Genomic DNA, 26,900 nt, shown 5'->3' with positions numbered 1-26,900 from the left:
CAAGTTTGGGCTGTTGTTCCACCCGCTACAGTTAATAGTGGGCCGGCTTCATTTTAGGAACAAGGCGGAACAAGGAAATTTTGTTCCAACTTTTGGGTCATTCTTCCAAAATGCTCCACCACTGTTGAAAACACTACAGGTCATACCAAACAAGTTTTGGGCCGGAAAAGTGAAACTGTAACATTTGGGAACAAGGTAGAACAAACACCAAACTGGGCCTAACCCGTGAGTTCTACCAGTGAGGTAAGGTGTGACATCATTAGTGAGATCCATCCGTTAAATTTGCTCAAAATGTATTAATTTAAAAAAGAGTTATGACACCTCAGTAAGGTAGACCCCACGGTATCATTACTCATATTTTTTACAAATATCATATGTATAATCTATTTTCTCTCACTATATTAGCTCACACCAACGCACTCTTCTCTCTCTACCCTTTATACAAATTCTCTTCCACCCTCTCTCTCTCTAAAGCCCCGGGAATTGAAGCATTTGAAGTCATGGAAGCTAAGCTCTCTTAGATGAGGTAAACATTGTCCACCAGCTCTATTTATTTATCTCTCTATGTGTAAGTGTTATATACTTATATATATATATATATATATATCATATATGTATATATTTCTAGTTTGTTCTTGTTTTGTTGTATCTGTAGAAAAGATAGACAATCAGAGCCGTTCAACTTTTAACCGTAAGTAAAGCATTTGTCTAGGTTTTGTCTTTTGCGCGGGTTTGGTTCTTTGATGCTATTTATTAATGGAGGTTTGTGGAATCTCATTCAGATTACATTCAGCAAGTTATTGATTTGCTTATAAGAAGTCTCATTGTAGTTTGATCTCTCTTTTTCTTTGTATAACTGGTTTCTCTGTTCTCGAATCAGTGAAAATTCTATAAGATCACAGGACCACAGGGGAATCATCAGTGCTAACTCTGGCCGAATTCTTGAGGATTGAATGGTAAATTTGAATTAGATTTCATATCTGTTTATTTTTCTGTATTGATATCAATGTACCTGTTTGGGTTGTCTGAATTTTGTTTATTGTTCTTGTTTGTTGATGGATTTTTGCTATGTGAATGTGTTTGGATGACTTCAGACGGTGAAATCCTGTGTGATAATCGATGTGGGTATGGTTATCTTGATCTGGATTAGTGTTTTTGAAACAAACTCTGCTTGGATGTGTGTGTTTGTGTGTGTGTGTGTTTTTTTTTTTTTTTTTTTTTTTTTTTTTTTTTTTTGTAGAAATTCTGTATGTGGGTTTTATTGGGAAATCGGGCAAATGGGTTTTTGGTTTTGATGTGTATGATTATGGTAGTTAGTTTTTGTTGATGAGATAGAAAGTTATATATATATATATATTATTGTTGGTGATTATGGTCGTTAGCCGGTTTTAGGATCCCTTGTCAGGGGACCCCTGGTTGCAAATCCCTTTGCTCAAGGCCCTACTTTGGTTGCGAGTCCCCTTGGTCGACCCTCTTTGGTCTCAAGTCCCCCAGTCATGAAAATGTATTTCATCCATGGCCATCGTTCGTGTTTTTTATTTCCCTAGACGCGTGTCACTTCACATATTTTTGAAGAGTCCATGTAACATAGATCAAACTTTAGTATAGTTATCCCTGCAGACATGATATCTGGAGCTTGATATTATTGGACATATGGACAGTAGCATCGTCCCTTCTGCCAATCTAATAATGCTAACATTATGCATGTCAAAGGAGGATACATATTCATCTATAGTGAAGAGGTTGTTTAGTGAACTACTTTATTGTTTGCCACCAATTCTGCATCAACCTCCTCTGGACTTGCAATTTATGCAGTTATGTTACCTAAGGTAGCCATAATAAGGTAATGAATTTAACTACATCAGTTACAAGTGAAGCTGGAAATTTTCATCTCACATTATAGAGCAATTTGTTTACTCTCTTACTTTCATGATGTTGTGGTTTCTAGCAAGTTTTTGGCTCTTTTTTGTACAAAAATCCTCTTCAATGAAATCTGGAAGACTGTTTTCATTTTTATTTTTTCCTTTTAAATTTGGCGCGCTATATGATTTCCATCACAAAATAAATCAGTTTGGAACCTGATACTTGAATGATCTCTAGCACAGATTACTAATTTAAATACTAAATTTCTTTGTCGCAAATATAAGTGAAACCAATCAAGGGCACATGTTCAGACATCTGAGTATCTGTGCCTTCTCTTTCACATTGAAGCTACAAAACTGTGAATTTATGCAATGAACTTATTATTATTATTATTATTATTATTTTTTCTTCCTTTCATTGTCAATTCTGAGGTTAAATATGATAAATTAATTCAATTATGCAACCTACCACCCTCTGGTCACCACAATGAACAACCGTGAGTTTTTGAAATTTTCATCTGACATTATAGGGCAAATGTTTGTTCTCCTACTCTCATAATTAAGAATTCAAAACATCCACGAGTTTTTGAAAGTTTACTCAATTTTACTTCGTTTTGAGTTACTATAAATTTTTTTGACATTTGCAATTTCTGGCTATTTTTGGGGTACTTTCTGTACAAAATTCCTCTTCAATGTAATTTGAAAAACTTATTTTCCCTTATTATTTGGTGCACTATATGGTTTCCATTACGAATAAAATGAGTGTGGAAGCTGATACTAGAATGAGATCTAGGGTGGCTTATTAATTTAAATACAATTACATATATTTATTTATTCTTTTTTGTGGCAAAGATCAGTGGAACCAGTCAAGGGCACGTCTGAAAATCTGAGTATTTGTAATCTCTCTTTCACATTAAGCTAAATGTGTGAATTTGTGCAATGAACCTAAAATAAATGATTTTTTCTTCATTTTCAGTCTCAGAGGCCAGATTATGATACATTAATTCATATGTGATTGAAGGCATCATTATATTGAAACTTCTTATATGCTTATATTCCTTTATGACCTCATTTGAGTTTAATATTCTCATGATTTTTACTTCTTGGTTATATTATCATGGTTTTTACTTCTTGGATTATATTGTCATGATTTTTACTTCTTGGTTTATATTGTTTGGCGGATAGACTCAGTTCAGCTTAATCACGACGGCAAGTGCGTTGAAGAAATGTTCTCTGGGCAATTATTACTTCATGATTCTCTTGATATAAGTAATATATTTGGAGAACCACAGGTGCTTGCTCGAGTTGGGGTTGAGTACCAGGCCGAAATTCCGCCCATGATTACAAAATCCGAGCGTCTTCAGCTTTTAAAGAACCCGGCAGATATGAAAGTCAATGATGTTTCCCATTCTTTTCTGATGGGATTACCCGTTCCTGTCTTGTGGATTGATGATGAATTAGATAATGATAAAAGTGGGGTAGGATCTAATAATGATTCTAATGATTCAGTTAATCCAACTGAGGCATTGGGGTATAAAACCAATGCAACGAGCCAAATTAGTTTAAATAAGAGAGATTTAGAAATTAAAGTTGAATCCTCGAATCTCAGGTTGGAAAATAAAGAGAAACTAAAACCGCCAAGCTCTGAACCTGCAATGCTAGGAAAAGATAACTGGGATCAGATGTATAGAAACAAAAGCTGCTGTTTAGTTCCTGGCTTGTTAGGTGACATGGAGAGTGGAATTGAAGTGGATAGTTTTCTCCTTGGTTTGTATATTTTTGGGAAGAATTTTGCTCAGGTGAAGACATTCATGGAGGTCGAATGGATGGGGGAAATTCTAGCTTTCTACTATGGGCAGTTTTATGGGTCTGATGGACATCAGAGATGGTTGGATTACTGGAAGATGAACAGCAAGAAGTCGATACTTGGGTATAGAATTTTTACAGGATGGAGGCAACAGGAATTCTTATCCCGCTTGCTTCCCCATGTTTCAGAAGAAGTTCAAAAGACTGTAATGGAGGTATTTCATTCTTCTATGCTACATAAATGACATATTTGTTAGTTTTCTTATTTCATTATTGATGAAATGGACTCTCCTGTCTAGTTATAGCTCACAGCAATGAGCAAATTTCAAACCGAAATGTTATTCTGTTTGGAATATATGCTAGCATTGCAGTTTTGGTCTCATTTAGTTATCTATGCTTGTTATACAATTCCTTAAAGAGATTCGACATTCTAAATCTGGATATGTTGTGCTCAGTGTCATACCCCTTTATGGAGAGGGAGGGAGGGAGTGTGGGAGCTGATGGCTGACCTAAAGCCATAAACCATTAGTGAGACCCATATGAATAAGAACCCTAAGTACATTTGGAATGCTGAAAGATTTCATATACAACTCAAAGCTACTGAATCAAATTAATGAAGTCTTACTCTCAACTACTTGGGATTGTCCGAGTAATTTTTTACTGCGATTCAGCCGTATTTAGAGCTGAAACAGGTTTTTGTTTCTGGTCACTAGTAAATTGGACAAAAGCTTTGTTTCTATAACCTCCACCATTCTACCTGGGGCTTCTGGAGCCTGTAATTCTATTTTTCTTTATTGTCGTGTTTTCTAAATGAAAGTTGAAGTGCTAAAGTTGTTTCCAAAATAAATTTACTTAAAGCTGTGTGGTTTGAACAATCTTCCTCACTGGTTTATGGTTTTTATGGATGCTGAATATAGATTGTGATATGAATTAATCAGCAAATGAAGTGCTGGACAGATTGAAATTATCTTCTCAGGTAATCAAACTATGATGCTATCTAGATGCATGCGAGTATACTCTCTTCCCTATTCTGTGTGGCCAAACTTCAGATCTTAAAAAAAAAAAAAAAAAAACGTCATCATTTGATTGTTTGTTTGTTTCTTCTTCAATTTTTTTTTTGTGTGTGTTGGGGGGGGGGGGGGGGGGGGTGTAGAAGAAGCCTATATTGTATACCTCGACTATATAATGTTCATGTTGATGGCTGTATTCTTCTTATTCTTCCTCTAAGCTTATAGCTTTCTTCTAGCTAAAGAGCATGCGTGGCTTAAACTTTCCTCCACAAGTGGGGTTTTGCACCGATCAACTCTACTTCTTTCAAGAGAGATCTGGATCTTTAAAAAAAGGGTATTGATGCTGTTGGATGAGGCAGTTATAATCATGTTAGTTAAGTTGGCATGATATGTTTTTGCATAGTGTATCTACAAGAGCTGCTGATATAGGATGGAGCCTTGAGTTAGGGAATTAAGGCTAGTCTTTCATCAAATTTTGGTCCATTATAACTTCTTCTTCTTCCTTTTTTTTTTTTACATTTTTTTTAAAGGAGAGGATGAGAGTTTTAGTAAGATTTATTATTATTATTATTATTATTGCGGCCATGCATTGGTGGATGCTAAAGAAAAAAACTCAAAACTTTCTGGACTGCAAGGAAAACCATGATATAAGATGGTGGGGAATTAGGATTAGGATTTGAGGACTATAGTTATTATAGAAGTAGCGAAGTGTTATATGTCGCTCCCTAATTTTCCTACAATGCCCTCGTATGAGAATGTTCAAGTAGATGATGTAAAGGCCGATGCTTCTGGGAAAATAAAACTTCAAATACAACAAAGTGTAGATCTAGAGCTAAGAAGCACGGACACGACACAACACGGACACGGCGACACGGCAAATCCAAAAAAATTAGGACACGGACACGGCAAATAGTGTATATATATATATATATATATATATATTTATCAGCATTAATAATTTAAAAAAAAAACACTGATATGTTTAGGTTGGAATATATATATATATATCACTGATATGTTAGTATATATATGTATCAGCATCTTTAGGACACGGACACGGCGAATTGTGGCATCTTTAGGTTAGTATATATATATATCAGCATCTTTAGGGTAGTACAAAACAAAAAATAGAACATATCAGCATTAAAAATTAAAAAAAAAAAAAAATCCAGAAAAGTGTGTCCGAGCCGTGTCCGAGCTGTCTGAGCCGTGTCCGTGCCATGTCCGAGCCGTGTCCGAAAATTAAAAAAAATAAAAAAATTCCAGACACGTTTTTTGGTGTGTCCGGCACGTGTCGGGGCGTGTCCGACGCGTGTCCATGTCCGACACGTGTTGGACACGGATTCTTCGCCCATTTTGGAGTGTCCGTGCTTCCTAGATCTAGAGTATATAGAGTCGCCACCTAACATCGAGTTATGGTGTGCTAGGCCACATGGAGAATGTGGTTAAGAATTAAATATAATGGCCCTATATGATGACATTCATATTGTTTGACGAACTAAATTAATGGATTCAAAAGTCTGATTATACATTGGAATGTGTTAGGGACCCCATGGTTTGACCAACTTATGCATGATTGCTAAGATTTTGCATGGTTCTTCAAGTTTATACATGTTAGTGTATGTAGAATCTATTTGAGATTTTTTTTGTTGTTTTAGGCTTTAAGGAATGAGATTAGACCTATTGTTAAGACCCAAACTTAAAGTCTTTTTGGCATAATGCGGGTGACTTCTTAGCTTACGACTTGACTCGAAGAGAGTTACGACATGAATAGACTTACTCAAGAATGACCTAGGTATTAAATGTAAAAGATGCAAAATGCAACTAAATCTAAGCTGAAATTATACAAATATTGAAAAATAATTTGATTTTGAAAATAAGATTTTTTGCAGTAAAAAAAGGGTTTTTTTTTTTTGGAGTTTCGGCAGCATTTCGGTTTATCATACAGACATATGAAAGTATTTTTTGTGATTTTTCAGAATTTTAATGAACCTAAAATGATTTATTCTGTTGGAAAAATGTGGCTCAACTCTAAGAGACCAAAAAGGGCCTAAAATAGTGCGTATTGGTGACATTGCCACTATTTGGGTAAAATTCGTGTTAGACCATGATTGAAAGACCATTTTGGGATATGATGAAAACATGATTTTCAGAAATGTTTCAAGTTGAATATGTGCTGAAAATTTGATTGTTTTTTCAGAAAAGGTAGATGTGGAATACTTTGTGGGGTTTACAAGGCATGTAAAAATGATTTCCCAAGAATGTATATTTTGCTAAAAAAACATCATGTAAACTTTGAAAAATATGCAAAAAATGTCAATTTTCGGGTCTTGTCAGAATTCCGGTAGAATAACGGTGATGTCCTAAGACTAAGTCTAATATGTGGATCCTAAAAGTACATGGTCATAATGACTAATTAAGCCTATTTTTTTTGGGAAATTCTAGAACTCTTTAATAATTATTGCGATCGGATGGTCCTGGAGTAGTGACACTTTAAGAGGAAGCTACATTATGATACTGAAAATCTACATCACATAATTAATAAATGAATGGATTTTAAAAAGGTAGTCATTGCTTGGGGCGGTGGATAAAATTTTAACAAACAAGCATGAGGATTGGGTTCGAATCTGAGAGCAGCCACTTTGTACTAAATTAAACCAAAATTAGGTCCATCACCAGTCTTTCCCTCTGAGCATCCTAGCACTGGGTAGACTAGGGAAGCTTTAAGAAGAAGCTGAGATATGTGCGGTAACACTAGGACAAAATTTCACATGATTGAAATATCACTCTCTCAAATTGTAGTTTTCTGAATTAGAATTAGGCGGAAGCGCATTAGCTGAGATTTTATTAATTATCTCAGATGTTACTCCATTGGAGCATTTATTTTGCACTGATTCTAAAGTTGTGATGCATCTTCTCTAAAATTATAATAGTTAGAAAAGTAAAAAGTTTTTACTGAATTTGTACAGTGAAAATCCTTATTCATGGTCATTCTATGTACCCTTTTCAGTTTCTATATAGTGTTAATGTGGTCACAGGTGCATTTTATTTATTGTTTGATTGTTGACCATGTGTTTATGCAGCTAAATTTATTTTCCATCTTTTCCATAAAGAATTGTTGTCCTTTACTCTCATTCAAATGTTATGATCTATCATCAGCTCTCGAAGACATTTACAGAGGGAAGGACTTCTTTGGAAGAATACGTTACCACTTTAAAAACGACTTCTGGCATCAGTGTCCTCGTGGAGGCTGTAGGAATTGGTAAGGGGAAGAAAGATCTCTCAAGCCTCTCAGTGGAACCTAGTAAGACCAATCAAGTTTTTCCCCTCCGGCCTGAAATACCAATTGGCAAAGCATGCTCCTCCCTCACATCTGAGGAAATAATCAAGTTTCTAATGGGTGACTTCCAGTTAAACCAACGGCCAGTGGCCTAGCGGTATCAGCTTCTTACTTTTCAAAGGGAGGTCAGAGGTTCAAGTCTCAAAAGAGACGTGTGTGTGAGTACCAACTAGGAAAAAAAAGAAAGACTTCCAGTTAAGCAAAGCTCGATCAAGTGATCTTTTTTGGGAAGCCGTTTGGCCTCGTCTGCTAGCGAGAGGATGGCATTCTGAGCAACCAAATAATCAGGATTTTTCTGATTTGAAAAATTATCCGGTTTTTCTTATGCCTGGTGTCAATAAGTCCTCAAGAAGGAAACTTGTGAGAGGAGACCATTACTTTGATTCTATTGTTGATGTTTTGAGCAAAGTTGCAGCAGAACCAAAACTTCTCGAGCTTGAGGCTGAAGAACTTGGCGGGAGTTGCAAGGAAGGAATTGGATGGGAGCCAGAAACCACATTGGACCAGAATGATCCATCTGATCATCAAAGGCGTTGTTACCTTAAACTCAGAATTTTGACTTTGGATACAAACTTCATGAAGTTCACTATTGTTGACACCAGTTTGTCTCCTGGCGAAAAATCATCCAAGGTGAGTGAAGTGAGATTACCAACCGATTTTAATACTTTTAACCTGAGTAGACATTTACGCGAAGCTGAGGGTGATTCATCTGAGAACTTGGTGTTTGAGCCGGACTCAGCTAATATGTCATTGAATTGTCAGAAAATCGGTAATTTTTCCGATCAGGCTAAGGATGTATTTGATAATAGCAGTTCACACCAAAGTATGCATATTAATGGCTCAGAAACTGCAAAGAAACTGATAGAGAGCCACCACGATCATAACACCAGTATATCTTGTGACAAGCAGTCGAGGAGAATTATCAAGCACCAAATCAGCCAGAAAGTGAAACCTGACCAATCAATCTTTTTAGCCCGTCACGAAACGGCGGATATTGGCTGCCTGTGGTAAGGCAGAGACAAGACGCAACAAGGAAAATTTCACAGTAGGCCCTGAGTTAAAACCAGTGGAACCCTATAGCGTGTTGAACTCACCAGGTGCATGCAAGAATTTTCTTTCCCATGTTGGTCTTTCTCAGCAAAAGGAACTATCTAGTAGTTCTTTTTCAGAAGATAGTCCAAAGGAGGATAGCAGTGGCATTCTTAGTGGGAGTCGTTATGGTACTATAGTGTCTCATGAAAAAATTGAGAAACCTCAACCGTGGCCTTTGATCGACCTGAATCTGCACCATATGCCACCAGGCACTGAAATTGGTGAACATTGCATGATGGAGATGGATAATAACATGGCAAACACAGATACAAATAATTCAGGCGAATCATTTGACACAAGCAAGCTTGTGGAGGCTTCCAAGGAATTTAAAAGTTCTGATAATTACAACAGTGCAGAAAAGCAGGCAATTGTGAATCCCAGGAGGCAAAGCACAAGAAACTGACCATTAACTGCTAGAGCATGGGAAGCTCTTGTAAGTGGGTTCCTAAGCAAACGGACAAGAAAAGGCACAGAAAATCAGAAGAAAAAGAACCCAATATCAAGGTCGTCTCGTAAGTCTCTCGGCACAGCTGTTATTACTTCAGATTCTGGCATTAGTGATATTGGTAATGTTGAGTCCAAGGAAGAAAAAGATTTGGATGGAGATTGGAATTGTAAAAATTATATGTTCGGTGAATCTCTTGTTGAATCTGAAAGAAAAGCTGTTCAAGAGCTACTAGAGATCTCTAAATCTGCCTACCATCCAGAAGCTTTGCATATCAATGATAATTGATCTGGTTGGGGCTAATTTGAGATTTATCTGCCTTGGATTGGGTTCTTGAATTTATTGGAATTGAGAAAGCAGCCACCATCTTCACAAAAGAATCTTGCGATGCTGCCACTAGCCTTGGAAAGTTCTGTTTGATGCTTTTATTGACTATAAAGGAAAGTACCTGATGTACAATCTGCTTTTCCTCTTTCTACAGTTCTTGCAAACCAACTAGTCACCAATGGCCGTGCATCACCTCACAGGGTAGATATCCATTTTTGAATAAACATAGGTATATTTTTTTGTGAGTTTACCTAACTTTTTTCTTTTTTGACGAATAGACTGAAGTGTCACTTTGCCGGGATGTGGTGCGTCACATTCACAGCAGGTTGGCAGTTGGCACTTGTTGATTAATGCAGAGATAATATTCATAGAGGAGGCAAGCTCGCTTTTTACAGAAGTATAAGACAATCTTCAATCTGCAGATGGCTGAAGTAAATCCGCTGGTGATAACTGAATGCCGGAAAGTTGTGAAGATTTCAACGATCCTTGGGCACTTTGTTACAGGCTGTTAAATCAGATGAAGCCCCAATGATTTGCCAAAAACATAACAAGGCAGGGAGAGTTTAAGTTAGTGTTGTGTGCTACAAGTGCAGCATTTGGGGCTTGAAATATCTGACGCTTTTCCTGTCTTTAACATCGCCTTGCTCCGGTTATTCATATTTGCTTTTACAGTGAAGGATTTTATGTAAGCTCTGCTAAAGCAACAAATCTAATATCAACCACGCTGCCCATGTGTTTCAAGTGGTCATGTTCTGATCGAGTTCAGCAACCATGAAGCAGCAGCATTTGAGTGAGTTCCTGACTATTTAGTCCTGTGGTAATGATTAAAGTTTCTGTGTTTTGTCAAGGATTCTGTCTGTGATGAACTGACATTTCTTTTATTGTCTTTTGCTTAGTTTAAATATATTCTGCTTGCTTCCTCTTGCTTGAGAATTTTCTCAATAAATTAATCAGGGTGCTTTTGGATATCCCATTTAATTACCATTCCACTTACTTTAACAAACTAGATTCTTGTTAATTAACCTTATGGTAGCCCTTATTATTAAATTTTGCATTACCTTCAAAAAAAAATATAGTATATATTTTCTGTATAGTGTTGGACAGTTGGTAGTTTGTTAAGGGGTGATTTTTTTTAACTATGTTGTGGATAATTTATATTGCAAAGGCAACTTAAATGATTTTTTATCAATTCTATGATGACATCATTAATGAGGCCATTACCTATTTAGATATTTTTAAGCATGAAAAATTATTTCCAACCAAATATAAAATAAATAAGAAAAAGCTTGAATATTGACATTCAATATGCAATAACCAGTAAAAATAATAATAATAATAATTGTACTCAATTGAGTGGGTCATAGTTCCAATTTGGGTTAGCTATATAGATTCATTCAAAGTCAAGGAGATTATGTTCTTTTCTACAACCTCAATTTATGTTCTTTTTGGCTTTATTCTTCTCATTTGGCACCTTAATAGTGGATCAAATCATTCCTTTTTATCAATGCATCAATCATACAATATTTCAAATGTCCAAACTATCTTGGACTCTCTCTCTCTCTCTCTCTTTCTATCTCTCTCTTATCTTATCCTCAATGCCACTTCCATTTTTCCATGAAATTCATTTCTTATTATGTAACCTTTCTTTTTCTTTTTCTTTTTTAGCACATTTCTCTTTTAACCGCTAAACACTCTACCATAGAACATGGTAGTCTTTTAAAAATTTCTTTTTAACATTACAGGTATTTTACCATAAAATGAATCTCCTTTGTGCTTCCTATTCCATTCATCCTGCTCTAATTTTATGGGTAACATCCTTTCTTGATCATGGATAATCAAGTGGAAATGGTCACTTTTGGGTATTTTTTTTTGTCCATTAATATTTATTATACCTTCATTTTTTCTTATAGAATTACACATTACACATCTATTTTTGGTTACCTAAAATTTTTAGATACCAAAGTATTCATCCATAGTTTTAACTTGATAATAACTTTCACTTTGGTTTTAGTAACTACAAATTATGTTGTCAACAAATTACATACACCGTAGAACATCCTATCGAATATGCTTAATAAGTCAATTCATTGCCATAGCAAAAGGATAAGTACTTAATATTGTTTCTTGCTGATTGTTGTTGTTTAAAGTTTGCTTATTTCCCCATCTCAATTTTTTTCACATAAGTTACTAGTCCATCAACATTTCCTTTATTAAAAATATACAGATTGTTATTTATTTCTTTTTGTCATCTGTTGAGTATGGGGAGGATGGGTCGTGTTCCTCTGTTCATGGGGATGCGGGCATGGTTTTGTGGAACGGATGTGAGTCTGATGTTGATTTGCTTACACCTTTGGCAGTTGTTAGACCAGAAGAGAATTATGCGGAAGGAAGGGGATTTGATGCAAGGTTGGCTGATTTGGAGAATGATTGGATGAAAGAAAATGGTGTCGAGATAGGTTCTCTTTTGGGTGTGTCATTTGAGGGTTGGATGGCGGAGGCGACTAATCTATTCCTAGATGTTCTTAATGCTCAGTTTGCTGATAGAATGGATTGTAGGGGGAGTGCTCCAGTGGTGAGAGAGGAGAGAGGGGCTCCAAGTCCCTCGACTGTTGTTACTTATGAAAGGAGGAGGAGGGGGGCTAGGGGAAGGGCCAGTGGGAGGAGGGGTGAGACGGTCAATTCTACTCTTTCCCTATGAAGCTTCAAATTCTATCATGGAATGTCCGGGGTCTTAACGACCCGGCTAGAAGGAAAGTAGTGAAATCGGTGATTCGGAAAGCGGGTGGTCATCTTGTACGTCTTCAAGAAACAAAGATTGCTTCCATAACGGATGTGATTGTTCGAAGTTTGTGGGGTGGGAGATTCGTGGAGTGGTGTGCCTTGGATGCGATTGGCTCTTCAAGTGGTATCCTGATTATGTGGGATGTCCGTTGGATCTCTTTGTTGGATTCTTAAGCTGGGCGTTTCTCGGTTTCCTGTATTCTATCCATGGTGGAGGATGGCTTTCGGTGGGTTTTTTCTGGAGTCTATGGGCCTACGGAGGATAATGAGTGCCATCTGTTTTTGGAGGAGCTGGGGGAGATTCGTAGGCGATGGTCGTTGCCTTGGTGTATCGGGGGGGATTTCAATGTTGTTCGTTCCCCTTTTGAAAGATGGACAGGGGGCAGATGGACAGCTGATATGATGGCTTTCTTAAAGTTTATTGATGCTTGCTGTTTACTTGATTTGCCTTTGGTGGGTGGGCCTTTCACTTGGTCCAGTGGTCGATCTCCTCCTACTCTTTCTCGTCTTGATAGATTCTTGGTGTCGAGTGTTTGGGAGGAGAAGTTTTCTGATGTTGTTCAGACCATCTTGGCTCGTCCTTTGTTTGATCATGTTCCGTTGCTGTTGGACTGTGGCGGGCTGCGTAGCAGAAGATCCCCATTTAGATTTGAGAATATGTGGCTCCGGGCTGAAGGTTTCTTGGAGCGAGTTTGATCCTGGTGGGCGGGGTATGGAATGGTTGGCACTCCGAGTCATTCTTTGGCAGGCTAGTTGCGTTTTTTGAAGAATGATCTCAAAGTCTGGAACAAAGAGGTGTTTGGTAACTTGGTCTGGAGAAAGAATCGGGTTCTCTATGAGATAGCTGACATTGATAAGATGGAGAATCAAGGTCTTTTGACGGGTCCTTTGAAACTTAGGAGGGTGGAGTGTCAAGCAGAGTTTGCTGAGATTGTTGTTATGGAGGAGATTTCATGGAGACAGAAATCTAGAGCTTTGTGGCTTAAAGAAGGTGACAATAACACTAAATTCTTTCATAGACTTGCCAATGCTCACAGAAGGGGCAACCACATTGGGAGGATTAGGGTGGATGGGGTGTTGATTAATAAAGAGGAGGAGATTAGTAAGAGCTTTTCTAAGTACTTTTCGACTTTGTTCATTGGGTCAGCCGAATGGCGTCCTTTGCTTGATGGGCTTCATTTTGATTCTATTTCGAGAGAGGAGTGCTCTGTTTTGGAAGAGCTTTTTTCAGAAAAGGAAGTTCTCTCTGCTCTGAAGAGCTGTAATGGGGATAAAGCTCCTGGACCGGATGGTTTTACTATGAGGTTCCTTTTGGAGTGTTGGGAGGTGGTTCGTGAAGAGGTGATAAGCTCTTTTCATGCCTTCCATGCGCAGGGCTCTTTTGAGAAAAGTTTGAATGCAACTTTTATTGTTCTTATTCCGAAGAAGGGAGAGGCAATAGATGTTAGAGACTTCCGCCTTATTAGTTTGGTGGGTTGTTTTTACAAGTTAATTGCGAAAGTCTTGGCTTCTAGGTTGAAGAAGGTGATGGATGGTGTCATTTCTGACTCTCAGAATGCTTTTGTGGGAGGTCGGCAGATCTTGGATTCTGTTCTTATTGCTAGTGAATGTGTTGATTCCCGTTTGAGCAGCGGTGTTCCGGGTGTTCTTTGTAAGCTAGATATTGAAAAGGCATACGATCATGTGAGCTGGAGTTTCCTTCTCTACTTGTTAGAGAGGATGGGATTCGGTGGGCGGTGGAGGAGATGGATTTTTTTTGCATCTCCAGCGCTCGTTTCTCTGTCCTTGTGAATGGAGCGCCGATGGGTTTCTTCTCTAGCTCGAGGGGTTTGAGACAAGGGGATCCGCTTTCCCCTTTCTTGTTCTTTTTTGTGATGGAGGCTCTTAGCAGATTGCTAAAGAGGGCTGTGGAGCTGGGTTTTTTGAGAGGCTTTCGGGTAGGCAGGGATGTTGCTTGTCAATTGGAGGTTTCTCATTTGATGTTTGCAAATGACACTATTGTGTTTTGTGATGCGGATACGTCCTAGCTGAGGTATTTGAGATGCGTTCTGATTTGGTTTCAAGTTGGTTCTGGCCTTAAGGTTAATGTTGGGAAGAGTATTCTTGTGCCTGTTGGGGATGTTCCGGAGATTGAGTTGTTTGCTCACATCCTTGGATGTTGCATTGGCTCTTTTCCCATTTCTTATTTAGGATTGCCTTTGGGTGCCCCTTCGAGATGTGTGGGGAGCTGGGATCTGGTTGTGGACAGAGTCGAGAGGAGGTTGGCGGGTTGGAAAAAGCAGTACCTGTCCAAGGGGGGTCGGGTTACCCTGATTTAGAGCACCCTTTCTAGCCTTCCTACATACTTCTTGTCTCTGTTTCAGATTCCTTCTTCAGTGGCTGAGAGAATTGAAAGATTGCAGTGCAACTTCCTTTGGGGGGGGGGGGGGGGGGGGGGTTGGTTCGATGGGATCAAGTGTGCCGTCCAATTCGGTTCGGAGGCTTAGGGTTTCGGGCTCTTCTTGGTAAATGGCTCTGGAGGTTTGGGATCGAAAGGCATTGGTTATGAAGGAAAGTTATTGCTAGCAAATTTGGGGAAAGTCGTGGTGGGTGGTACTCCTTGGAGATGCGTGGTCCAAGGGGGGTGGGAGTTTGGCATTTCGTTCGGAGGGGTTGGGATGATTTCTACAAGCATATTCGTTTTCGTATTAAAGATGGAAGGAGGATTAGTTTTTGGATGAATCTCTGGTGTGGGGATCTCCCTCTTGCTCTCGCGTTCCCACAGCTCTATAGGATTGCTTCTCATCGACAGGCCATGGTTGTTGACTGTTATCATCTTGATAACGGGAGACTGTCTTGGGATGTTCGTTTCAGAAGGCATTGTCAGGATTGGGAGATCGAGGATGTTTCTCGTTTTCTGGAGTTGTTGTATAGTCAGGTGATTTCTTTTGGGGGATCGGATTGGTGGTTTTGGATTCCTACCTCGCATGGCCGTTTTGAGGTTAGGTCCTTTTTCAGATGCCTTCCGGTTGGTCATGGAGATCCCTTCCCTTGGAAGTCTATTTGGCGATCCAAGGCTCCCCGCAAGGTCGCCTTTTTTGCTTGGACTTCTGTTCTGGGTAAGATATTAACCCAGGATAATCTGAGGAGGAGGAATCAGGTGGTGGTCAACCACTGTTACATGTGCTTGTGTAATGAGGAGTCTGTTGATCACTTCCTTCTACATTGCAGCATGGCCAGAGATTGTTAGGATTTGATGCTTTGTTTATTTGAGGTTCATTGGGCCATGGCTTTTTCCTCTAGAGGGTTGATTGAGGCTTGGAGAGGCGTCTCTGTTGGGGCTGGCATTAAGGATGCTTGGAAAGTTACGCCACTTTGTATCTGGTGGTGTATTTGGCTTGAGAGAAATAGGAGATATTTTGACGGGAAAAAGAAGCTTGTTTCTATGCTCAAGTTCTCTGTCATTCCTACTTTTTTTTGTTGGGTTTCAGGGAGAGATTATAGATTTATGGAGGAAATTATTGTTTTTTTGGCCTCTCCGAAGGTCTAAGGCACCCTTTGGCCCTTGTGTTCCTTTTGTTTCTTTGGGCTTCGCTCTCCTTTTTGAGTATTTTTAATAAAATCTTGCTGATCAAAAAAAAAAAAAAACCTAGACTTTTATCAATTTTTTTTATTTTTTCCAATTCAACAAATACCATATTGAAGGTCCTTTTTTCAATTCCCATCCTTAACGCATTTTACGTGATTCAATTCTTGATAGTTTTTCTCCATAAACCCACTGTCGAAGCCAGGAATTTACTTTTCTTTTTCTTTTTTGCGGCGGGGGTTTAGATACTGAAGAACAATAATATAGATTTTTAATGAATAAATAATAAATATATGAACTTAATTGTCACGACTCACCCCGTTGTGTAGATATTGTCCTTTTTGCACACTTTCTGTGCTCACGGTTTTCAAAACGAATCTTCGCAGTTAGGAGGTGTCTGCACATATAAATGCCAACAACAACAACCTCTCTCCCCCAAGGCGATATGAGATGTCACAATCACCCCTTCTTGGGATCCAGCGTCCTTGCTGGCCTGACCCTCATGGGCTTATGCATGTTGTGTTACTTGAATATACATAGTTTTTTCGAGGACAGTTGTGAATATAATAAATGGAAATGTGATTAATCAATATTTGTTGTAAAACACAAAACAGAAGTGAAAAGAGAAATGAAACACGAAGAACACAAGGATATTATGTGGTTCAGTCACTAAGGCTTACATCCACGGCACAAAGAGCCCAAAGGGCTCCATCACTTTATAATATATTCTTTTTTAATCTTTGTATACAATGATCACCTCTATTTATAGGTGAAAGAATAGAGGTGATAAATATGAAAAATACATTAATGGAAGATTCCTAAAATCAATACCATAAATCACTCCAATCAATATTCTATCATAAGCTAAAATCTCTCCTATGATATTCTCATATCAAATATTATGTCAAGTAGTAATTTAAGGATTCCTATAATAATATTTTCCAAATATAACATCTTTTAACACTCCCCCTCAAGCTGAAGGGTGTATGGAAATAATGCTCAGCTTGCATATCAAATCATAAAACGGATCATTTTCCAACGATTTGGAAAAAGACAATAAAACTGCTAGAGACACGATGAATGCGAAGAACAATGCTACCGAACACACCGGTAGCCCAAATAAGTCCACATAGCACCAAACACATGGCGAAGGTTACGAATAATGCTACCGAACACACCGACAACCCAAACAAGTCAATAAAAACTGCCGGAGACACGGCAAAGACGAAGACAATGCTACCGAACACACCGACAGCCCAAATAAGTCACAAATAAAATCGAGAAACCCTTAACAACATTTCAAATACTAAGGGAATGTCCCAAAATAGGGATCCGAACCTAGGAAGAGAAATAAGGTTCTGATACTATGTTGTAAAGCATAAAACGGAAGCGAAGAGAGAAATGAAACACGAAGAACACAAGGATATTACGTGGTTCAACCACTAGGGCCTACATCCATGGCACAAAGAGCCCAAAGGGCTACATCACTTTATAATATATTCTTTCTTAATCTTTGTATACAATGATCACCTCTATTTATAGGTGAAAGAATAAAGGTGATAAATATGGAAAATACATTAATTGAAGATTCCTAAAATCAATACCATAAATCGCTCCAATTAATATTCTATCATAGCCCATAGGCTAAAATCTCTCCTATGATATTCTTATATCAAATATTCTGTCAAGTAGTAATTTAAGGGTACCTATAATAATATTTTCCAAATATAACATCTTCTAACAATATTAATGTCACAATACATCCCACCCTGGGTACATACTATCCGCTTTGCACACTCTTCGTGCTTACGGTTTTCAAAATGCGTCTATAGAGTTAGGAGGTGCGGGTTTGAAAATCGTGAGCATGGAGAATGTGCAAAGCGGACAGTATTTACACATTATGGGACGGCTTGTGACATTAATTTTGATTGATCATATTTCTGTTTACTATATTTACAACTCGCTCGTAAAAACTATGTATATTCAAGTAACACAATTATACAAAAAGAACATCTTGATCGGAGAAGCATTTGGGACAGGCCACGTGTTCATTTCATTGGCGGAAACAATCCAACCCATTTGGGGCTTCGGGGAACCAAAAAAAGAAGCAAAACAAATTCAATTGTGTGTGTATTCTAGTGTATCTCTCATGCCCTTTTATAGTGAATATTATCAAGAATTTTCCAACAAGTCAAATTAGTTAGAACTCTACAAAACCTAGAAAATCCTCACTTGAAATAATTAAAAATTAATGAATGAAACTGCCACCACATTTTTAATTATAATGTGGTGGTAGTTTCCGATACAAACACAACATTCCTAAATTTTAAAAAATTTACTCTTTGCCTAACCTTAACAAATTTATAATTTCTTCATTTTGTACTTAACCTGTGATATATAGTTCATCATATGCCAGAAATTTAGCCTCCATTACCACCTTCTTAGTGTCCTCGAAGCTTTCATCAAGCTTTATGAAATGCTCGTTTTATGTCTTTGTCATTTAGAGCTCCTCATTCCACCATTAGTTTTCTTCTAAAACAACTACCTACTTAGACTGTATCACTTTAATTTCTTACTTAATTTCCATTTTCCTTGTTTAGTCATTTTATCACTGAAAGAGAATCCTTTTTTGCCCTTTTGAGTTCCACCAAACTTGGTTGGCTAGTTCCCTTACTCTTCCTTTTCCATCTCCTTGTAAATACATTTAATAACAATTAATCTATATTAGGTGGCTAACTCTTTTCCTTTATTGATTCTCATTCCTTATATGTTCCTTGTGTACTCACTCTCTCATGCCAGGAAAAATCCTATCAAATTTTTTTTGTTCTGCTTTTCAATGTTATCGAGTGTTAATACTTCTTCAGTTCTTGTGTTTTCTTTTACAAGATCATTACTCTCTTGGACTATCTTCCTTACCTGCAATCATTTACTAAATTGCGAAAACCCTCACTATTGTGATTCAGACTATAGGTGGTCCAAGAAAATGGAAATTTAAAGAAAATAAAAATTTAGAGAATTGGTCAGTTCAAGCCAGTTCCATTTGAATGATTGATGATGATAGGGTTCAATTATTTATAATATCTTAAATCTTTTGTATTTTCTTATTTTGTTAGATTTTTAGGGTAGAAATATTCTTGAGTTTAACTTTGATACTTTTGGCTTTGGATTATACATAGGCTTGACTTGATGGATGTTTGATTGTGAGTTATGTGTCAGGTTTAATGGGCCTAGTGATCTAAAGAAAATTTGGGTCTTTTAGTCTTATTTGGCCACAAGTTTCCTTGGCTTCCGAGTTAAGGATGGCAACTAGGTAGTATGGGATGGGAGCTCCTATTCTGCACATGCCCTGCTGAGGAGAACCTAGACCTGACCCCGATTCATGCCCACTAGGAATTTGCATTATGTATCTCAACCCTGACTTTGATTGACCCAATCAAGCCATCCCACCCTGCGCCATCCTGCTTCACCTGCTAACTAAGAGAATGAAATTCGGATCTATGATTATAGAGACTGGTAGATCTATGTAGCAAATGTAAGTACATCAATTTGTATACTTCCAAAATAAATTGAATCACATTGCCAACTTAAGAAATGATGGGCGGCAGCAGTATTGACAACACAATGGACGAAGATGTTAAGTTTCACTAAAAAAGCCTAAAAAGTGATAAAGGGGAGATATGAGAAATAATGGTTTATAGACTAAAATACTAATTTTGTAGATATTTGGGTGATTAAACTGTAGGTGATATTAAAAGAGTGATTCAGTAATAATGGTGTATGAGCGAAGGGGGATGGGCTTAGAGTGAATCTGACCTGATACCAACTTGAGTTTTACATTTTCCTCGGAATTGCCTCTACCCTGAATAATTTTTCCTGAGCATTACAGTAGCAACTAGACAAGGAGAGCTGATGTATCTTCTCTCGGGTTTTGAGTGCCTAAGAATTAAGGCGTAATTGCCTAGGCTTTTCCTCTCATGTCCTTCTCTTCTATTTGTTCTTCCCTAATCGAATCCTGTATCTCTGAAACCTTTATTTGCAAATTAATGCTGAGGCAACCTTTTTCAAAGAATTAATTAAGCAACACTACAAAAGGAAAAACAAAGATATATACATATGGTGAAAGATAATAGAGGAGAAAGAATAGTGGAAAGAGGGGTAAACTAAGGTATTCAATCAAATCGGAACCACAAATCCAGAGTACATTTATAAGACCACAATCAAAAGCATGCCTAAGCAGCCTTCTCTATATGGTCTAAATCCAAACTTACCAAAATACTTCCTAGCAACAGAACTCATAAAAAATAGATCTAGCCTAAATCTAGCAACATTGAAACCTATTAGAGACTTGAGATATCGTGAATCTTCAAGTCAATCAAGCTCCCTAGTGGTTTGCCTTAAAAATCAAACCAATTTTCCAAATTTCTTTATTTTTTAGATTTCGTATTGATTAGTTCTAAGTTTGCTGTAAACCAACCACAGACCTCCATTTTTTAGGCTTGTATTAGTTGTGTGAAAGACCAGACATTATGCATAACATCAGCACAGTTTCCTGTAGTAAATTCATCAGTAAATAGATCTCCAAAAAATTAAAATGTTCCTTACTCTTTATACAGAGAATCTAATTATTGATTTTAAAATGTTTCATTAATCGGCTTGCTAACGACAACTACTCCTGCCCATTTGGGTCATGCTTAACCCACGCCTTGCCCAATCTTGTCTTTTTCTCTAAATTGTCCTCAATTCTTAGAAATGATTTGATTGAAGTCACTATGAACCATGCCTGTAATATATAGTTTTGCTGGGGATTTGACAACCCATTCCACTTGTGGTGAACTATAATTTCTAATAAACAAGATATTTTGTAATAATTTTTTTTTTTTTGATAAGTAAAAATAATATAAAAAAGCGCTCAAAAGGGGAGCGAATCCCAAGGAAACAAAAGGCCACAAAACGCCTCAAGCCTTCAAAGAGGCTAAAAAAATAACAGTCTCCTCAACAGAACGATAGTCTCTACCTGAGACCCAACAAAAAAGAGTGGAAATAATGGAAAACTTAAGCATAAACATAGGTTTCTCTTTGCCAACGAAATATCTCCGATTTCTTTCGAGCCAAATGCACCACCAAATACAGAGAGGGGTAGCCCTCCAAGCATCCGGAATGAGAGCCCCAACTGAGACACCTCTCTAAGCCTCAATCAACTCTCTAGATGAATAGGGCATAACCCAAGGGACCCCAAATAAACCAATCATCAAATCCCAACAATCTCTTGTCATACTGCAATGCAACAAAAGGTGATCCACTGTCTCCTCATTGCTCCGGCACATGTAACAACGATTGATAACCACCTGATTCCTCCTCCTCAAATTATCCTAGGTTGAAATTCTACCCAAGACTGAAGTCCAAGCAAAGAAAGCCACCTTAAGGGGAGCCTTAGAGCGCCAAATAGCCTTCCAAGGGAAAGGATTACCCTCTCCAACAGTAAGGCACTTGAAAAAGGACCTCACCTCGAAACGACCCTGAGCATGAGGACTCCAAAGCCAACAATCAGACTCCCTATGAGAAATCACCTGACTATACAGTAACTCCAAAAGACGAGTGACCTCCTCAATTTCCCAATCCTGAAAATGCCTTCTAAACTGAACATCCCAAGTTAGTGTTCCGTTATCAAGATGATAACAGTCAACCACCAAGGCCTGTCTATCAGAAGCAATCTTGTTAAGCCGAGGGAAAGAAAGAGCAAGGGGACGCTCCCTACACCAAAGGTCCTCCCAAAATCTGATCCTCCTACCATCCCTGATCCGAAAACAAACATGCTTACGAAAAACATCCCATCCCTTTCGAATGCACGTCCAAACCCCCACACCCCTAGGACCACTCACCTCAAGGGAACACCACCCACCTCTGCTTTCCCCAAACTTGCTAGCTATAACTTTCCTCCAAAGCCACTGCCTCTCAACCCTAAATCTCCAAAGCCATTTCCCAAGCAGAGCCTTATTGAAAGGCAATAACCTTCTAATTCCTAAACCTCCACTCCGAAAAGGACAACACACTTGCTCCCAACGAACTAGATGGTACTTGAACTCCTCTCCTCTCCCCCCCCCCCCAAAGAAAATTACGCTGCAGACTCTCAATTCTTTCAGCCACCGAAGAAGGAATCTGAAAAAGAGAGATGAAATAGGTGGGAAGGCAAGAGAGAGTGCTCTTAATCAAAGTGACTCGCCCCCCTTTGGAAAGGTACTGCTTCTTCCGACTCGCCAGCCTCTTCTCAAATCTATCCACCACCGGATCCCAAATCCCTACACATCTCGAAGGAGCACCCAAAGGTAAGCCTAAGTAAGAAATGGGAAAAGAGCCAGTGCGACATCCAAGGATCTGAGCAAACATCTCGATATCAAGAACATCCCCAACCGGCACTAAAACACTTTTTCCGACATTCACCTTAAGCCCAGAGACAACTTGGAACCAAATCAAAATGCATCTCAAGTGTCTCAAATGGGACGCGTCAACATCACAAAGGACCAAAGTATTATCCGCAAACATCAAATGAGAAATCTCCAACTGACAAGCAACATCTCTACCCACCCGAAAGCCTCTCAACAAACCCAGCTCAACAGCCCTTTTCAACGACCTGCTAAGCGCCTCCATCACCAAAAGGAACAGGAAAGGAGAAAGCGGGTCCCCCTGTCTCAAACCCCTCGAACTAGAGAAAACACTTTTTAATGTTTGGACTGGAAGTTTCATATAATAAAGAACTTCAGAGAATTTTTTTCAAACAAATGGAATAGAATCAGGCACATTTAGTTTTCGCATTATTGTTTTTAGTGGTACCATCTCCAGAGAGTAGTGAGTTCTAAAAGTGTGCTACAGTTCTAGTAATGGTGCTTTAGCACCAAAGCTTTTGTTCAAACTCACATGCAAACAATTCCCAGTTTAAATAAGTCCTATTTGTATACCGGAGTTATAGGTCTCCTTTTCGCATAAATCGCAAAAAATAAACCAATAAATAGGGGTGGTTTTCCTTAAAGGACTTCTATTGCCATCAAGGTGCACCAAAACTCAACTGGTTTCCAACCCTCATCTCGAAATATAATCGTGAATGATGCTTACTTTAGTGTTATTTAACTATTAATTCTTGAAACTGCTCTCTTTGGAAAATACCAGTTGTCTAAGACATCCCATGTGAAACAAGAATCTTGGATTTGACTAAAAGTGGCTTTCTTGATACTGGTCTATAGTAACAAGGTGGCTAGAACTCAAAACTTACTTTTATAAAGAGAGGAGAAGTAAATGCCACTTCAACCTTAAAGTAGTTTGTGGAGATCTATATATATTTTTTTTTTCCTAATTGGTACTCACACACACATGCCTGCACTGAGGCTCGAACCCCTGACCTCTCTTTGAGAAGTAGGGGCTTGGTACCACTAGGCGGCCTATTGGTTTGTGGAGATCTATTACCTATTGATACTCTCAGAAGTCTTTTCACATCGAAAGTTCCAAAAATAAGTAACTCAATTATCATGAATTGGTGTTAATTTGAGCAATTTTTGGGAAGTAAATCCACCAAATATATGAACAAAATGTGACTTCAGTTTAGTGAATTTTTAAAATTTAAGTGCTTGAATAGAAGAGGTCCAGAGGATATTCAAAACAACACCGACATAACATGAAACCATGCACTTCTTTGTTAATTGACCATGATAAATGTATCTTAAAGTGACTCTTGCTTAGGAAAACACATCGGAAAGGAGTGAATGTGTGATTGATGTTGAAATGTCGAAATTGCCCCCTCAATAATTACCAAGAAATCTCTTCACTTGAGCATAACCCATTTCTGGAAATGCCTTTGAATGAGACCATGTGAAGTTTCCTTCAAACTACTAGGAAAAAAGGTCTGTTTCAATGCGAGACTTTCCAGATATATTTTGTTGGATAGTCTGGAAAAGGTTTCTTCTCCCTACTCACCATGTTTTTCTTTTGAATTTTGTAGTGCAGGTCTCAATTATATTTGTATCATTTACTGATAACAATTTAAACATTGAAGTTCTTTCTGTGTTTAGACAGCATTCTATCCATTGACATAACTTATTACATTCCCCTGGTAGGTTTCTAGATCTCATTGATCTCTTCATCTGGTGCCACATTCCAGTCGTCTCTTCGGTAGCGTTTTGCGCATCCATGCCAGTTGCTGCTTTGAGTAAGTAATAAATATTGCATCTATATTTTTGTTGTGGGATGGGGAAAAAGATAGACAATCCCCCTTTATGATTTTTATAATTAAGTGTAGTGTATGTATTTAGTGTGCACCCTTTTTTTTTGTTCTAGTAAACAAATACACTGAGGTTATTCTATCAAGATCATTTATTTATATTCTATTTTCCTAGTTCCCCAGCTAGCACTTTTTCATGATTAATGATCAATGGAGCTTTTTTTTTTTTTTTTTTTTTTTTGTATTGGTGAAAAATAGATGTACCTTTTTCTTGTGTGATTGAAGATAATATTTAACCTTGATGCCCAATTGGTTAATGAATGTATTCATACTTGTATATGTATGTGTTTGTGAATGCATACACGTGTATATGTCTGTATGATGTGTATGCATGCACATATGCATATGATGTATGCATGCACGCATTATTATTTTATTTTTTATTTTTTATTTTTTATTTTTTGGTGCCTGTGGAGAGAGAGCAGGGAGGGAGAAAGGGGATGGTATAACCTTGAGCAGGAGAATGTTAAATTTCACCAACCTTCCTTTACAAACTCTTTTGCTATGAGCTAATTAGAGCTTCTGTTTGCTGTTTGATTTTTTTTTAAAATAAATAAATAAATATATTTTTAGCATGTTGAGGGACCAGCATAAATTATTACATAGATCAGTACTTGAGATGAAGACAGAAAAAATTCACTCTTTTCTTGATGGTTTATTTTTTGATAAATATATTAGCCACTGATGTAAGATTATCTGTATCTCTATTTAATCAAACATCCTTATCAAGTGATGTAACATAGCTGTGTCTATCCCTTTCTACCTATATCTAAAAATTTAGCAATTTCATCACTTGTATGGCTTGTATTCCTAGTATCTGAGACATAACCCTGTTGAATATTTATTGCGATATTGCTGACACCATTTGAGATATTTTCAGGATACATAAAAGCTGGAGTTTTTGCCATTGCAGTGCTAGAAGGATTGGACTGGAAATAGACCTGACCCACGTCATTATTTTACACCAGATGGTAGCTCTTAGACTTGCTTTATCATTATTGATACCTGGAGTTTTTGCTATTACACCAAGCAATGGCTCCACATCCAGGGGGCTACTTGGCCCTTGTGAAAGATCAGTTGGGTCAAGTGTCCACCTTGGGCAAGCCAGTTTATGAGGCCATCCTCATCACAGAGTTGGGAGATCTTTTGATTTGGGATAGTAAGCAAGAAGCTCAAGACCTCATTTGTGATCTTCTTCTGTGAAACTATAATGTACTTCTGCTGGCTAGAGGATAAATACCTCCACTATAGTCTTTTGAACTTCTTCTGAAACATGGGGAAGCAAGCGGGATAATAGTTCCTGTTGCTTCCATCCTTTAAAAATCCTATGCCCAAGTATCGACTTTCTGCTTTTCATCTTTCGGCAGTCCAACCATCTTTGATGTCCATCAAACCCATAAAATTTCCCATACTAGAAAGCTAGAATTTTCCCCATCTCTTTGACCTCCATGAATGTCTTCACCTGAGCAAAATTCTTCCCAAAAATATACAAACCAAGGAGAAAACTATCCAGTTGAATTCCACTCTCCATGTCACCTAACAAGCCAAGAACTAAACAGCAGCTTTTGTTTCTATACATCTGATCCTAGTTATCTTTTCCTAGCATTGCAGGTTCAGAGCTTGGCGATTTTAGTTTCTCTTTATTTTCCAATCTGAGATTCGAGGATTCAACTTTAATTTCTAAATCTCTCTTATTTGAACTAATTTGGCTCATTGCACTGGTTTTAGATCCCAATGCCTCAGTTGGATTAACTGAATCATTATTAGATCCTACCCCACTTTTATGATTATCTACTTCATCGTCAATCCACATGACAGGAACAGGTAATCCCATCAGAAAAGAATGGGAAACACCACTGACTTCCATTTCTGTCGGGTTCTTTAAAAGCTGAAGACGCTCATTTTGTAATCATGGGCGAAATTTCCGCCTGGTACTCGAGCGAGCACCTGTGACTCTCCAAAAATATCACTTATATCAAGAGAATCATGAAGAAGTAATTGCTCAGAGAACATTTCTTCAATGCACTTGCCGTCGTGATTAAGTTGAACTGAGTCCATCTCCATGAAAGAGCTTCTTTACAATGAAGGTGAAAAAAGGATTTTTTAGTCCTTTATATTCTTGAATCTACAAAAATTTGTTATTTGGATAAAATTCATCTCTTTTGAAGGTGAATACAAAACTAAAATTATTTTGAACTATTTCAAAATCTACTAAAATGTAAAATGGTATAAATGCATATAAGGTTCATATGTAATCAGGTTGTCAAGAGGAAAATAATTGTCATCCATGTCATTAGGCATTTGGCTCAACTTGAATGATGAAGCATTTGACAAATGAAAATGGGATTTCTCCTTTTCTTTTCTTTTATTTTAAGAATGTGTTATTTGCTTCTTCAGGCACATCAG

The 26,900-nt window shown here is 37.8% G+C and overlaps 1 protein-coding gene and 1 pseudogene across 1 annotated transcript; both read left to right on the top strand.

Annotated features, from left to right (window-relative positions):
* Positions 1–768: 768 nt before the first annotated feature.
* LOC132301172 (uncharacterized) lies at positions 769–26,862 on the top strand (annotated as a pseudogene).
* On the top strand, positions 15,269–15,892 carry LOC132301171 (uncharacterized). The gene has a single exon (XM_059798447.1). The coding sequence runs from the start codon at positions 15,269–15,271 to the stop codon at positions 15,890–15,892; it is 624 nt and encodes a 207-aa protein (XP_059654430.1).
* Positions 26,863–26,900: the final 38 nt, after the last annotated feature.

This window comes from Cornus florida, unplaced genomic scaffold (assembly GCF_030987335.1).
Source record: "Cornus florida cultivar Cherokee Brave unplaced genomic scaffold, ASM3098733v1 CherokeeBrave_3.0.0_Hap2_Chr03, whole genome shotgun sequence".
NCBI classification, from domain to species: Eukaryota; Viridiplantae; Streptophyta; class Magnoliopsida; order Cornales; family Cornaceae; genus Cornus; species Cornus florida.
The sequence above is the reverse complement of the archived record's forward strand: the minus strand, read 5'-3'. Positions and strand labels throughout refer to the sequence as shown.